General features: G+C 36.3%; 1 protein-coding gene across 5 annotated transcripts in view; it reads left to right on the top strand.

Moving 5' to 3' along the window:
- The window catches only part of Tm9sf3 (transmembrane 9 superfamily member 3), a 78,502-nt gene that overhangs the window by 38,677 nt on the left and 24,757 nt on the right, over positions 1-15,068 (top strand). For all 5 annotated transcript variants that reach the window (XM_004838577.4, XM_021253131.2, XM_021253130.2 and 2 more), the window contains 2 exons: positions 6,959-7,053; positions 9,114-9,244. In XM_004838577.4, the coding sequence (XP_004838634.1) occupies positions 6,959-7,053; positions 9,114-9,244 (226 nt within the window). The remainder of the gene's footprint in view (positions 1-6,958; positions 7,054-9,113; positions 9,245-15,068) is intronic.

The following is a 15,068-nucleotide window of genomic DNA, read 5'->3' as shown; positions in this document are numbered from 1 at the left end:
GAAGCTTTTTAGCAAAAAGAGATCCCACTTGTTGATTGTTTGTGCTAGTTCACGGGCAACTGAGGTTTTGTTCATAAAATCTTTTCCTACACCAGTGTCTTCAAGAGTTCTACTTAACTTCTCTTCCATCCAATTCAGTGTTTCTGTTTTAATATTTAGATCTTTAATCCATTTCAATTTTAGTTAAGTGCATGGTGAGAAATAATAGGTCTAGTTTTAGTCTTTGGCAAGTTGAAACCCATTTTCTCCAGCACCATTTATTAAAGAGGCTACCTTTCCTCCAGTGAAGGTGTTTGTCTCCTTTGTCAAAGATGAGGTGACTGAGTGTGTCTGGAGTTGTTTCTGCATCTTCTAATCTGTTCCACTGGTCCTCGGGTCTGTTTCTTTGCCAGTACCATGCTGTACCTTTGTAGTATAGTTTCAAGTTGGTGGTTATAATACCCCCTGCCATGTCTCTATTACCTAGTATTGCTTTTGCTCTTCTGGGTCTCTTCTTGTTCCAAATGAATTTTTGGATTGTTTTCTCAAGGTCCATGAAGTATGCTTCTGGTATTTCAATTTGGATTGTATTGAATCTATATAGCAGTTTTGGAAGTATGGCCATTTTCACTATGTGATCCTTCCTACCCAGGAGCAAGGGATCTCTTTCCATTTTCTGATATCCTATTTGATCTCTCTTTTCAGAGTGCTATAGTTTTCAGACAAGAAGTCTTTGATTTCTTTTGTTAGGTTGATTCCTAGGTATTTCAGTTTCTTGGATGCTATTGTGAAAGGAATCGTTTGCCCTATTTCTCTTTCAGTGAGTCTGTTGTTCATGTAGACGAACGCTTTTCATTTTTGTGTGTTGACCTTGTATCCAGCTACTTGACTGAATTTGGTTATGAAGTCTAGAAGACTTTTGGTGGAGTTCTTGGGGTCTTCTATATAGAGTATCATGACAACTGCAAATAATGAAAATTTGATTTCTTCATTTCCTATCTTTATTCCTTTTATTTCTTTCTCTTGTCTAATTGCCGTGGCTAATGTTTCCAAAACTGTGTTGAACAGGAGTGGTGATAGTGGACATCCTTGTCTTGTTCCTGATTTTAGTGTGAAGGATTTCAGTTTTTGACCATTTAGTATGATACTGGCTGTTGGTTTTTCATAGATGACTTTGATCAGATTGAAGTAGAGACCATCTATTCCAATTTTTTGCAGGGTTTTTATCATAAATGCGTGTTGGATTTTGTCAAATGCTTTTTCTGCATCTATGGAGATAATCACGGTTTTTGTCCTTGGCTCTATTGATATACTGTATTACATGGATTGATTTTCATATATTGAACCATCCCTGCATCCCTAGGATGAATCCCACTTGGTAAGGGTGTATGATCTTCTTGATGATCTTCTGCATTCTGTTTGCCAGTATCTTAGTAAAGATTTTTGCACCTGTGTACATTAGTGAGATTGGCCTATAGTTCTCTTTTTCAGTTGGGTCTTTCTCTGCTTTGGGGATCAAGGTGATGCTTGCTTCCAGGAATGAATTCGGGAGTATTGCTTCCTTTTCAGTTTCATTGAAGAGTTTAAACAGTGTTGGCAGTAGTTCCTCTCTAAATGTCTTGTAGAATTCAGCAGTGAAGCCATCAGGACCTGGGCTTTTCTTAGTTGTTAAGTTTTTAATTACGTTTCCAATTTCATTGATTGACAGTGGGTTGTTTAGAATTTTTTGGTCTTCTTCATTCAACTTTGGTAATTCATACGTATCTAGGAATCTGTCCATTTTTTCTGTGTTTTCCATCTTATTGGCATATACATTCTGGAAGTAGGTATTGATGATTCTCTGGATTTCTGCTGGGTCCATTGTAATTTCATCCTTTTCATTCCTAATTGCATGGATTTGGGCTTTTTCTTTCCTTTTTCTGAGGAGGTTGCCTAAGGGTTTGTCAATTTTGTTTGTTCTTTCGAAGAACCAACTTTTGCCTTCATTGATTTTTTGTATTGTTTTCTTAGTCTCCATTGCATTGATTTCTGCTCTGATCTTTATAATTTCCTCCTTTCTATGGGCTTTGGGTTTGTTCTGCTCTTCTTTTTCTAGAAGCTTGAGGTTCAGCATGAGGTTGTTTAATTGGGCTCACTCTGTTTGTTTTCCTAATATGCATATTCACTGCTATGAATTTCCCTCATAAGACTGCTTTCATTGTGTCCCATAGATTCTGATATGTTGTACTGTCATTGTCATTTAATTGAAGGAACTGTCTGATTTCTTCTTTAATTTCCTCTGTGACCCATTGGTTATTCAGAAGTGTGTTGTTCAATTTCCACGTGTTTATGAAATTTTTCGAGTTTCTTTTGCTATGGATCTCCAATTTCATCGCACTATGGTCTGATAATAATATACAGGGGATAACTTCAGTTCCTTTGCACTTACCTAAATATGTTCTATGAGTGAGTATGTGGTCTATTTTGGAGAAGGAGCCGTGGGGAGGTGAAAAGAATGTGTATTCTGATTTTGTGGGGTGGAACACTCTGTAAACATCTAGTTAAGTTCATTTGCGCAAGACTTTGATTGAGTTCTAGTATTTCGTTGCTTGTTTTTTGTCTAGTTGATCTATGTATTTGTGACAATGGGGTATTGTGGTCTCCCACTACAATTGTAATAGTGCTTATATGATTTTTCATGTCCATTAGTATTTGTTTTATATAGTTGGGTGCACTAGTGTTTGGTGCATAGATATTTATGATTGTCATTTCTTCCTGTTGGATTGTTCCCTTTACAAGGACATAAAGTGTCTTTCTCTGTCTGTCTTAGTAAGTGTGGGTTTGAAATCCACTTGGTCTGCAAAGAGGATAGCCACTCCTGGTTTTTTTTGGGTTCCTGTTACATGGAGTATTGTTTTCCACCCTTTAACTTTCAGTCTACGAGTTTCTTTTTGAATTAAATGTGTTTCTTGTGTGCCGCATATTGTTGGATCTTGCTTCTTGACCCATTCTGCCCATCTATTTCTTTTGCTTGGAGAGTGGAGACCATCAACATTGATGGTTATAACTGATATATACTGACTTATCATTGTCATCACTTTTTCTTTTTGTTGGATTCTCCTGTTTTAATTTCTTGTGCCTGGTGGATTCATTCTGCTGGGCTTCCTCAGGTTGTGATCCTCATTGTCTTTTCCTAGGATTTTGTCTAAAAATTTTTGGAGTGCTGGTTTGGTATTCAAGAGGTTCCTAAGGTGCTCTTTGTCATGAAAGTATCTTATTTCTCCATCAATTTTGAAACATAGTTTTGCAGGGTACATCAATCTGGGTTGGAGGTTATTTTCCTTTAGGGCTTGCTTACATCACTCCAACCTCTTCTTGCCCTGAGAGTTTGCATTGAGAAGTCTGCTGTGATTCTGATGGGCTTTCCTTTGTATATGATTTATTTCTTTTCTCTAACTGCTTGTAGAACTTAGTTCTTCTGTTGGGTTTCTGAGATCTTAACTATTATATGCATATGTGTAGATTTGTTTTGATCAAGGCTAGTTGGAGTCCTATATGCCTCACTTATCTGTATGTCAAGTTCTTTTCCCCTGCTTGGGAAGTTTTCTGTCATCACTTCTGTGAACAGATTTTTTTATGTCATCTGCACTCTCTCCTGTTTCTTCATTGACTCTGATCAGTCTTAAGTTATTCTTCTTTACATCGTTTAGCAGCTGTTGGATTGATTTCTCATGGTCCCTTATAATTTTAAAGAAATTTTTCTTTTCCTGGTCACTAATTGCAATCTTATCTTCTATATCTGAAATTCTGTCTTTGCATTGACTCATTCTGCTGCATAGACTTTCAGTGGAGTTTTTAATCTCCTGGAAATCTGTTTGCATCTGTTTTATAGATTCTATTTGTTTCCTATGTTGGGATTCCATCATGTTCCTCAGCTCGTATAATTTTTTTATCTGTGTCCTCTCTAGATTTATTAATCATGTCTTGCACTATGGGCACAATCTCTGCTGTTATGTGAGAAATTATTTCTGATTTCATTTTTTCCAGATCCTCTTTTGTTGCTAGTGTAGGGAGTCCAAGTGGTTTTGTTTCAGAGTGTTCCATCTCGTTTCCCTTTGGGGTTGCTTTAGGTGATCTGGAAGTTTGGTTCTGAGGCTTTTTTGTGTCTTCTCATTTTGTCGGGCGTTGGTGGAGTACTGCTGGCGCCCACGCAGCTCACCTCCTCTGTGCTGGGAGCTGTGGCATGCCTGTCCGGAAGCTTCCTCTGCACTGGGAGCTGTGGCACCTTGACCCAGAAGCCTCCTCTGTGGTGGGAGCTGTGGCATGCCTACCTGGAAGCCTCCTCTGCCCTGGGAGCTATGGCATGCCTACCCGGAAGCCTCCTCTGCCCTGGGAGCTGTGTCACGCTGACCAGGAAGCCTCCTCTACACTGGGAGCTGTGGCACTTTGACCTGGAAGCCTCCTCTGCAGTGGGAGCTGTGGCATGCCTACCTGGAAGCCTCCTCTGCCCTGGGAGCTATGGCATGCCTACCCAGAAGCCTCTTCTGGGCTGGGATCTGTGACACGCTGACCCGGAAGCCTCCTCTGCGCTGGGAACTGTGGCTCGCTGACCCGGAACCCTCTTCTGCACTGGGAGGTGTGGCACGCCTACCCAGGAGCCTCCTTTGTGCTAGGAGCTATGGCATGCCTACTCAGAAGCCTCCTCTCTGATGGGAGCTGTGTCACATTGACCTGGAAGCCTAGTCTTCCTGGGAGCTGTGGCACGCCTACCCGGAAGCCTCCTATTTGCTGAGAGCTGTGGCACGTTGACCCAGAAGCCTCCTCTGCAGTTAGCTGCGGCATGCCTCATCACATAAGTTTTTAAGAAAACTACTATTTGATTGGTTAATGCTGACTTGACATGTACCTCTTATTACAAGTAGCCGGAGTGCAAGAGAAAGGCAGATACCTGAGTCAAAAAAGATCAGTACCATAAACAATATCCTAGAAGACTTGTATACCTGGAAGGCATGAATATGTATACTATGAAATAACAATGAGTATCTGTTACATGAAACCCTTTGTCCCTTAATTTTGTCTTGTACCAAGAGCGTTTTAGAGAAAATCTGTTTTCCCTCAGAAAACTTAGACCATGACCAATGTATACATATCACAATGATATGTTTAGAGATGTGTTTCCCACAAGGCTATGGAAAATATTGGGGTCTCCTCCTTTGTGTACAAAGGCTCGAATAAATTTTTTCCAGGCAGCTGCTTCTTTATTTACCAAGAGGAGCCCTGTCCAGTAGTTTTCCTAAGCCCAAGAGTCTTTATTTAATTATCTTAACAAAGTTTTAGTTGGCCCGTGAGAGCCAGATCATGATTAGCACATATCTTGACCAATGAAAGATTTCCAAGTTATACATAGACAACAATATGTACTGTATTTGTAAAACCAGTTGACATTATTTGGATCATCTGGCAACCTGGGGGAAGCATGTCTATAATTATATTTATCTATAAGCCAACTTGAATTACAGGCAAACATCTTAAAAAATCCAAAATGCCAAAAAAAAAAAGCTCAAAACAGCTGTATGCGTTTTAACAAATTGAACAGGCACACACACACATAAGACAACTTGTTTGTAAACAAGAGTGCACTCAGATGTATTTGGCCAAGTTGAATTATAATAACTTTTACAATTTTTAGGTTTATAATTATTTAAAAAGACTAGTCAGAACTTTGTAAATCAGTTAACAGAAATCTCTGGTAATAAGAATCAAAAGGAATAAAAATCTTTTACACCTATGAAAGCAAAGACCATTTTAAGATGGACCCTAAGCTGATAGTTTATCTGACTGGAATACCCAGCTATACAGGCTTCTCATTGTTGCTTTGATAACCATAGTTGTTTGATAGCCACATGTAATTGTTCCCTCTAGAAGACAGACTATTACAGGTAATTTTAACTATCTCCAGTGGGGGTCTGCTCAGGCCAGGTTTGCATGTAGAAGAGACTAGGTGACCCTCTTTGGAGCTAAGTATGAATTCCATGCAGTGAGGGAAGAAGGCCTGCGAAGGCTCCAATCTGCTGTGCTGTAGATGTCTACCTATGACAGTTTTTCCCATTTTGAAAAAAAGAAAAATCAAAGGAAAAGAAGTCATCCCTATCTATCCCTCTTGTTCTGTATGCAGTCTCTTTAAGAAAATGAGCAAAGGTATTTGAACAGAAGAGTACATGGGTTAATAAGCACGTTCCTGTTTTATGGCAAATGATACTGTTATTTATCATTTTAATATTTCTCTTTGCAACTAGGCATTTAAATTTTTTTTTCCAGTTTTATTCAACAGAGTAGTTGGTATGAATTCCCTAGATGTCATTACTGAGTTAAATGTTTGACTAGTGTACCTGTAGATTTCTTTTTTTTTTGGTAACAGGGATCGAACTTGGGACCTTGTGCTTGCGAGGCAGGCAGCGGAACCACTGAGCTAAATCCCCTGCAGTAGATTTCTTAAAAAATCATTTTAACAGCAGAAGGGAAACTGATAGAAAAAGTCTCAATCTTATACCACTTGAAATAATAATGCTTAACATAAGTTGTCCTGCTTCCATTTTATTTCTAAGCAAAACTCTTAAGGAGTGGAATCATGTCATGAAAAAGAATAATCTGTTCATTTTTTAAAACCGGATGAATATCTTGTTCCATATGATGGGCTTGAATTGCAGGGTTGCAAAACAGTTTTAGTGCTAGCATCTAATATTTTTGCCAAGGAAATGTGAAATATTTGTTTAAAATATATTAGGAAATTTAACTGTAGATTAGAAAAAAATATTAGCATGGTATTTAAGAACAGTTTTAATATGAATTCATTCACTAGAGAACCTTTTCAGGCTTTTTATAGAACAGAATGTGGTCTTTTTGTGTTTTTAATTTTATCCTTGAAATTAACCTAACGGGGGAGACTATGTGAGTTTTTAAAAAAATTGTTTTAACTTTCCTTATGTTTTCACCTTTTAAGGAGAGGATCAATGCTCAGTACAGCCATATTTGTATATGCTGCTACGTCTCCAGTGAATGGTTATTTTGGAGGAAGTCTGTATGCTAGACAAGGAGGTAACTTAGGAGTTATCAATATGTCTTTTTAATTATAGGTGCTAATATTTTCCAAGAGGTAATTGAAATTTCAAATGGGTAGTATAGCTATTATAAAATCCTTTGCTATCTCAGTTCACTGACTTCTACCAATCTTTTACGTGTTCTATCTTGTTTTTATGGAATCCTTGCATTTTATTTCCTAAAATTATGAATAATTAGTAGATATCTCCATTGTGAAATTAGCCTTGAGGAACATGTAGGAGAATACATTTAAGTTATTTGATTCACATTGCTTTGAGGTGCCAGCTCCTAGATGTGGTCCATATGAGGACTTCACATAGAGCATAACATTATTACAGGCAAATATAAAAACATGTTTAATGGTGTATGATAAAGCTTCTGATCAGTGGAAGGAGAATAGGAAGGAGTGCTGTTTCATTATCTTAAATATTTATCAAAGAAACCTTTGCAAGTATTTCTGTTATTCTGTGTCATAATCTCTTGCTAAGGGCACTTCATCTTAAATACCTCCTCATTCCTTTACTGCTTTGACCTGGAAATGATGGGGATAATACAAGGATATTTTTGTTTATGAATGGTTGTTGAAAAGTTTTTAAAATTATATTCCCAAGACAAACTTCCTAATAGCATTTTCACAGCCTATCCTAAGCAATATCAGTATTACTAGAGAGACTTATCTATTATGTCATAATGTAGGATCACTTAAAATTCACTCAGGATGTCTTGTTCACTGTTTTCATAGGTCCTACTAGATTTAGTGGTCAGTACCTTCTGTATAGCTAATTCTATGAATTGCCTATTGATTTCTACTGTTTTAGTTAGGTATTCAGTCACTGTTCTACCTCCTGGTGTGGGAAAGAAGTCCTGTCATATAGGGCTTCATCCTAAGGAGATAAGAATGCCTAAGGTATTTACTGCTTTGAATTTGACCAGAAAACTAGTTAGGCTAAAACTTGATAGTTTGTAACTTCCAGAAAAAATCTCCATAACACAAACTAATTTATTTAAAATAGGAAACGTGTTCATACTTCAACATAAATTTACTTTTAGTTTGATTGCAAATTAAGAACACCCAGCTCACTTTCTTTTTCTATATTTACTCTTGAAAACTAAGAGTTCAAGCTCAGATGTAGGATTATCTTACAAAGTATAAAGATTATATTCTGATTGGTAGTTATCTGAGAAGGCCTGATCATATCCTAATATTTTGTCTGAATAATCCTGGAAAATCAGTAGAGACCTAAAATGTAGAGATCAGCCAAGGGAATCAGTAATTTTAAAATAATGTCAGGATCTGAACTTTAGTAGAGCTCAAGGTCTTCTCACTACTCTCCGTGCACTGAATAATGCAATAGACCCAGTTTTTGAAGCCAGGGCTTGACTAGGTCTCCAAGTGTGTGGGGAACCAGGTACCTGGGTACTGGTTGTACCCAGTGGATGTGCATGGGATTCTTTTGACTATTTCAAAGCAAAGGAGAGATAAAGAGATTTATTTAAGGAGCTTTATTGATACATGTCTGAATCTGAGAAGATAATCAAAAGTAGAAGAAAGGAAAATTCTAGGAATTAAATAGAAGAAATACTTTTATTAGTTGCCACCATTTTTGTAATGTTGTTCAAATGCTGGATATAAGTTGGAAAGGAGGGATTCGTGAAACATCTGAAAAAGAAATGAAAAAGAAAGTTCAAAATCACGGAGTTTTTCTGAAGGAATATTAAGATTGGGGGCAGTAATTCTCTGAGACAGATGTTTAAAAAGAACTTTATATAGAGGAAAACAAAAGTTTGGGTTGTTTTTCCTATAGTATTTTCTGTTTGGGCCCCTTTTGCTTATGATTGTAGGGTTGAATTTTAATAATGATCCAATTTTAAATCTTTATATTGTTTCTGAGCTAAATGGAGATGTTTTCCACCAGCCATTGTTTTGGAACAATTTAGGATATCAAACTTCACGATCTTTATATTAAAATTTTAAATAAATTATCTGGCCCTAGATACTTATAAACATTTAAACATCTTTGTCTAGCTCTGGTTTTATACTTTTCCTTCCCTTTCAGGAAGGAGATGGATAAAGCAGATGTTTATTGGGGCATTTCTTATCCCAGCTATGGTGTGTGGCACTGCCTTCTTCATCAACTTTATAGCCATTTACTACCATGCTTCAAGAGCCATTCCTTTTGGAACAATGGTAAGTTGCTTGAATCTTGCTTATAAACTGAATAAGTATAAACATTCTAATATAAGGCCTACTCTTTCCTAGATCACATGTAATTGGGTGTTTTGGTTGTTTCAGCAAATTCCTGGAAAGTTAAATGAGGAAAAAACTGTTGTTGTTGGCTTCCATAAAGGTTTAGTTACGTTTAAACTTATAATCCCCTCACCTCCTTATTGATTCTGTAAGCCAGTAAAGTGAAAAGTTGACTTTAAGTATGACCAAAGAAAATACTGGGCATGGTGGCGCACGTCTGTAATCCTAGCACTCAGAAGGCTGAGGCAGGAGGATTGCTGAGAGCTTGAGGCCAGCCTGGGCTACATAGTGAATTCAAGCCCAGCTTGAACTGTATAGCAAGACCCTGTCTTCAAATAAATAAATAAGAAAATACTATAGCTTTTATGGTAAATAGATTTTGGAGAAAGAATATTGATGTACCAAGCAATGTGAATGTTTTAAGATGATGGGTGAGTGCAGTGGTAGGAAGTAAAGCTTCTCCATAACACATTTTTAAATTGATGTGCTATTTTTAGAACTCTGTTAAGCATTTATACTACTAATAATATATTGGTGTAGATACTACAATCCTTTTACATATCTTAGTTGTAATCACAGCCTTTGAAATGTTTTGGATCATTGAAATATATGAAAATTAGGACAAGATATAATGGTATTTTACATAGGTAATCCACAGTCTCCTAAGTCTTCATTTTTTGCTAGAATCAGAATTTTAGACCCAGAATAGACTTCAGCCTTAATGTATCCTTGTGCACATGTGCACACACACATATGCAAGTTGCAGGGTGATTATTACTCTTGAGAGGTTAGCTAATTAAGGTGAGGTAGGCAGTTTATGGTAGAACTGCAACTAGAATCCACGTATCTTTGTGATCTTTGGTTATCTAGCAGTTATCAGTGGATTCACAGAAATTCCACAGAATTTTGGTTGTTTTATAGCCCACATTTTCCCAAGATACCTTGAATGTATGTTTTTATTAAATCATTAATACCATTTAATTAGTAGGAGTTGGGAATATTTTGACACTTTCTTCAAAAATGAATTTCTTTTTCAAGCCAAAGTAATTGGGTCTTTAAATTTGGGAGGTCTGAGTTTTTTAAGTTCTTTATATATTCTAGATGGTAGTCCTTTGAGAAACAGCGGGTAAAAATTTTTTCCCACATTGTAAGTTGTCTCTTAGCTCTGTTGGTAGTTTCTCTTGCAGTGCAGCAGCTTTTTAGTAAGATGAGATCCTAGTTGTTTATTCTTTGTGCTAGTTCCTGTGCTACTGAAGTTTTGTTAATAAAGTTTTTACCTGTGCCAATGTCTTCAAGAGTTCTACCTACCTATCTTCCAGCAAGTTTAGTGTTTCTGTTTTAATATTTAGATCTTTGATCTACTTCGATTTTAGTTTAGTGCATGGTGAAAGATATGGGCCTAGTTTTAATCTTTGGCAGGTTGAAATCCAGTTTTTCTAGCACCATTTATTAAAGAGGCTATCTTTTATTTAATACAATCTTAGTGACTTCAGGCTTCTGATTTCTTCCTTAGAGATACCAGAAAAATAAGATTTTCTCTACTTTTGATGTGGAATTTAGTCAAAATTCCATGTACAAGGTGCAAATTCCCTATGATGAGTGTTTTCATTATATAACCCTAAAATATACCAATAAATGTCTTGTTATTAAAAAAAGAATACTGCTGGTGTTACAGGAGTAGTCTTAAGAGTGAAAGTGGATGGAAAGCTGGGCATGGTGACACACGCCTCTAATACCAGCACTAGCACTCGGGAGGCTGAGGTGTGGGGGACTCCCAGGAATTCAAGCCAGCCTGGACTACATAGCAAGATCTTGTCTCAAAACAAAAACAACTCCCCCCCCAAAAAAAAACCCCCAAAAGTGGGTGAAGTTTGTCTTTGTACCGTAACTTCTCTGTTCAGGCACGTAAAATTATATGTTAGACCATTTAATAAGACCATTAAATCCATGTCAAATTAAACATGTTCAACAATAGTCAGTTTTAGAAGCTTAATAAAGATAAATACTGGTAGAAGTTTGTAATGATATTCTGAACTAATATCTAGTGTCCGAGGTTGAAGGAATGGTGTCTAGAGTCAGGAATATTTTGAGATGGAAGAGCACATTTAGATGAAACATGAGGCAGACTGTTCAAAGATATGTAAGCCTCTTCTGAAGTTGGAATGTTGTAGCAGAGATAACTATAGAGAATGAAAGAGAACACTTGAAATTAGAGTGGTTCTGGGAAGGTAAAGCTTTTTTTCTTTTGCAGATTTGCCCAGTGATCATTTAGGTGTTCCACCCTGAGGGTTTAGTCCTATGAGAGTTACTTGGGGATGGGAATAGATTTGCCAGGATGTTCTGAGAAAGGATTTTGGTATGGAGTCTTTTGTAAGCTGTAAATCTTAGATCCCTTATATGATGTTGTAAGCTTTCAGAGGACAAAGAAGCAAGTTGAGTTTTAAAATTCAAAAAGGCAAGGTAACATGACAGCTAAACACCTTTCTACTCAAAACGTTACTCAGCTCAGTGTGCAATGATAAATCTTTGACATACCTTTCTTTACTGTTTGCATATTGTAGGGGGAGGATTCAGCTACTTTAGGTGAAAGTCTGTTTGGGTATATAAGAACCATTTAGAGATATGGAAAGAGCATATGATAAGTAATGTTGGAGTGTTGAAGGCAGAAGTATTATAAAACTGGACATAGGCAAACTACTGTTCTGGAAGGAAATAAAAGTAAGAAGATTCTACTTTTCAAAATGTAGTGAAGTTGATGTTGATGAAATAAGGTTTTATAATGTATTACTAAAATTTATTTTTAAAATAACAGTTAATATTAGAAGTCAGGGCCGGGGATTTAGCTCAGTGATTCCAGCATCTGCCTCATAAGCACAAGGTTCCGAGTTCGATCCCCAGTACCAAAAAAAAAAAAGGAAAATACTAGAAGTCAGTATGGATTAATTAAAGTAAAATGCTAGAATAACTTCATTTCCTCTTTTTGGGAGATATTAGAAGAATAGAAGAACAAAGGAATATAAAGCGTCTGTCTTACGGTCAACACAGGGAAATGTGGCCAAAATAAACAGTTACAGATATTGGGATATTACCCATAGTGTATCACATACTATCCTTTAGTAGAATATGATAGATATTAACTCTGACCGACTCAAGTGATTATTAGTAACTTGGATAAAAACAGAGATCTGCTGAGTAAGTTGAAAAAGAACCTGAGATCAGGGAGGAGACAAGTAACATGGAATGCTGAAGACAGACATGCCGGACATAGAAAGATAATTTTTTTTTTTCCCATTAAGTTTATTGGTACATTTTTGGTATAAAATACAGTTACATTCATCATTGGGATCTAGTACCTTTACATGAGTATCTTGGTTCTTATTTTTTTCAACTTCCCTTGCCCTCCCTTCACCCCCTCCACACTGCCCTATTTGCAAAGACCTTGTTTCCATTTTTATTCCTCTTCTCATTTTTTCCTTTCCCTTTTTTCCCTTCCCCTACCCCTCCCAATTCCCCTGCTCTTTTAGACCTTTTCTTCCTGTTACACAATATCAGTTATACATTTTAAAAATTACAATATTAAGATCTAGGAAACATTACCATAGATTTTACAGAATTTAAAAGGATATAGAAAGCATATTACAAAAATGGTTTTTGAAATAAATTTGAAAACTTCTAAGAAGTACCTTGGAAGACAAATTAATGAAACTAACTCTGGAGGAAATATAAAATTTGAATAGCACCTATTAAAGAAAGTATATTCCTAGCTTGAAACACCTACCTATATGACAACAACAACAACAGGCTCATATACATTTTAACTGATAAATTATATCAAACAATTAAAGCAGAAAAGACAAGAAACGAAGGAACTCTTCTCCCCTCATTTAAGGAAATCAACATTGTGCTAATCCTAAAACTGGATAAAGATAATAGAAGAAAAAAGTATGAACATAGATAGAGATTTGTTTAACAAAACAAACTATTGGAAGTCAGATCTGGCAGGATGTAGAAAGCAGTTTCGTTATAGGGATGGCAGTATTGGTTCAGCATTGGAAGATCCACCCCCAAAAGTCATCATTTTAACAGAGGAAAGGAAAAAGCCATATGATCCTGCCACTAGTTGGAGAAAAAGTATTGGTCTAAATTCTACAGCGGTTCATGGTAAAAGCTATCAGGAGCCTAGAAGTAGAACAGAACCTTCTCAACAAATTAAAGACATGTACTCCATACTTCCAGCAAGAATGCCTTATATAAATGGAGAAGATACAATGCTTTCTCCTTAAGGTGGGGAACAAGGGCAGATATGCTTACTCTTTATCTGTCCATTAAACTTTGAAACCTAATCCCCACCAAAATAGTCTGGCAATAAAATGACATAACTAGGATAGGAGTGGTATGGCAGAAGCAAAATCTTGATATGTAGATGAAATGATCATTTACAGAGAAAATACTAAGAAATCTCTAGGAGCCCCTAGAACTTGTACTTGAATTTAGCAGGATTAGAAAACACAAGGTATATATAAAAATTCAGGTCTGTGTATACTTGCTATAAATGAAGAACTGGACATTGAAATTTAAAAGTTATGTAGGAGTACAAAGGACCTAGAAAAGTTAAAAACAAAAATAAAAACAGTGTTGGATGATGTTTAGTACCTAATTTTAAGACTTCTTCTAAAGCTACAGTAATCAAGGCAGTGTTGGTGTAAGGAAAGACATTATTCCAAATCGTTGGAATAAGACAGAAAATCTAGAAATAGAAGCACACATATATGGTCCACTGAGTTTTGAAAGATTATTTAACATTAGCATTTTATAGAATATAAACGCAATTCAAGAGCCGAGGAAGAGATAGTGTTTTCAGCAAATGGCACTAGAACACCTGGTATCCGTATACAAAAAATTAACCTCAACCCTTTTTTTTCCATACATGAAAATAACTTGAAGGGATCTATGAACCTAAATATGAAAGCCTAAAAGTATAAAACTTTAAGAAGAAATTATAAGGGAAAATATTTATGAATTCAGGGTAGGCAAGAACTACCTAGGATACCAAAAACATGATGTATAAAAGAAAAAAATTGATAAATGAGATTCCATCAAAATTTAGAACTTTAAATGACATCATTAAAATGAAAAGTAGTCCTTAAACAGACCATATTTACAATACATATAACCTATGACCAGAATATATAAAGAATTCTTAGAGCTCATTAATAGACAACCCAATTAAAATGTAGACAGACATAAGAAGATGATAAATAGCCAGTATAGCACAAGGAATGGTATGCAACTCTAGAATCAGAAAAATACTAATCAATACAATAATAAGATTGAATTATACCCTCGTTAGGGAGATGAAGTTAAAAGTTTTAAAAGCCTTGTCATGACTTTTTCTTTTTGTTGGGTTCTCCCCCTTTGCGTTTAATTTGTCACGCCCAATTGATTCATTCTGCTGGGTTTCCTGGGGTTGTGATCCTCATTGTCTTTTGCTAGGGTATTGTCTAAAATGTTTTGGAGTGCCGGTTTGATATTCATGAAGTTCCTGAGGTGCTCTTTGTCATGAAAGTATCTTATTTCTTGATCAGTTTTGAAAGATAGTTTTGCAGGGTCCATCAATCTGGGTTGGAGGCTGTTTTCCTTTAGGGCTTGAAATACATCACTCCAAGCTCTTCTTGCCTTGAGGGTTTGCATTGAGAAGTCTGCTGTGATTCTGGTGGGCTTTCCTTTGTATGTGATTTGTTTCTTTTCTCTCAATGCTTGTAGA

The sequence above is a fragment of the Heterocephalus glaber genome, unplaced genomic scaffold (genome assembly GCF_053883595.1).
Source record: "Heterocephalus glaber isolate CG9 unplaced genomic scaffold, H.glaber_assembly_v1.0 deba00001497, whole genome shotgun sequence".
Lineage (NCBI taxonomy): Eukaryota > Metazoa > Chordata > Mammalia > Rodentia > Bathyergidae > Heterocephalus > Heterocephalus glaber.
The sequence above is the reverse complement of the archived record's forward strand: the minus strand, read 5'-3'. Positions and strand labels throughout refer to the sequence as shown.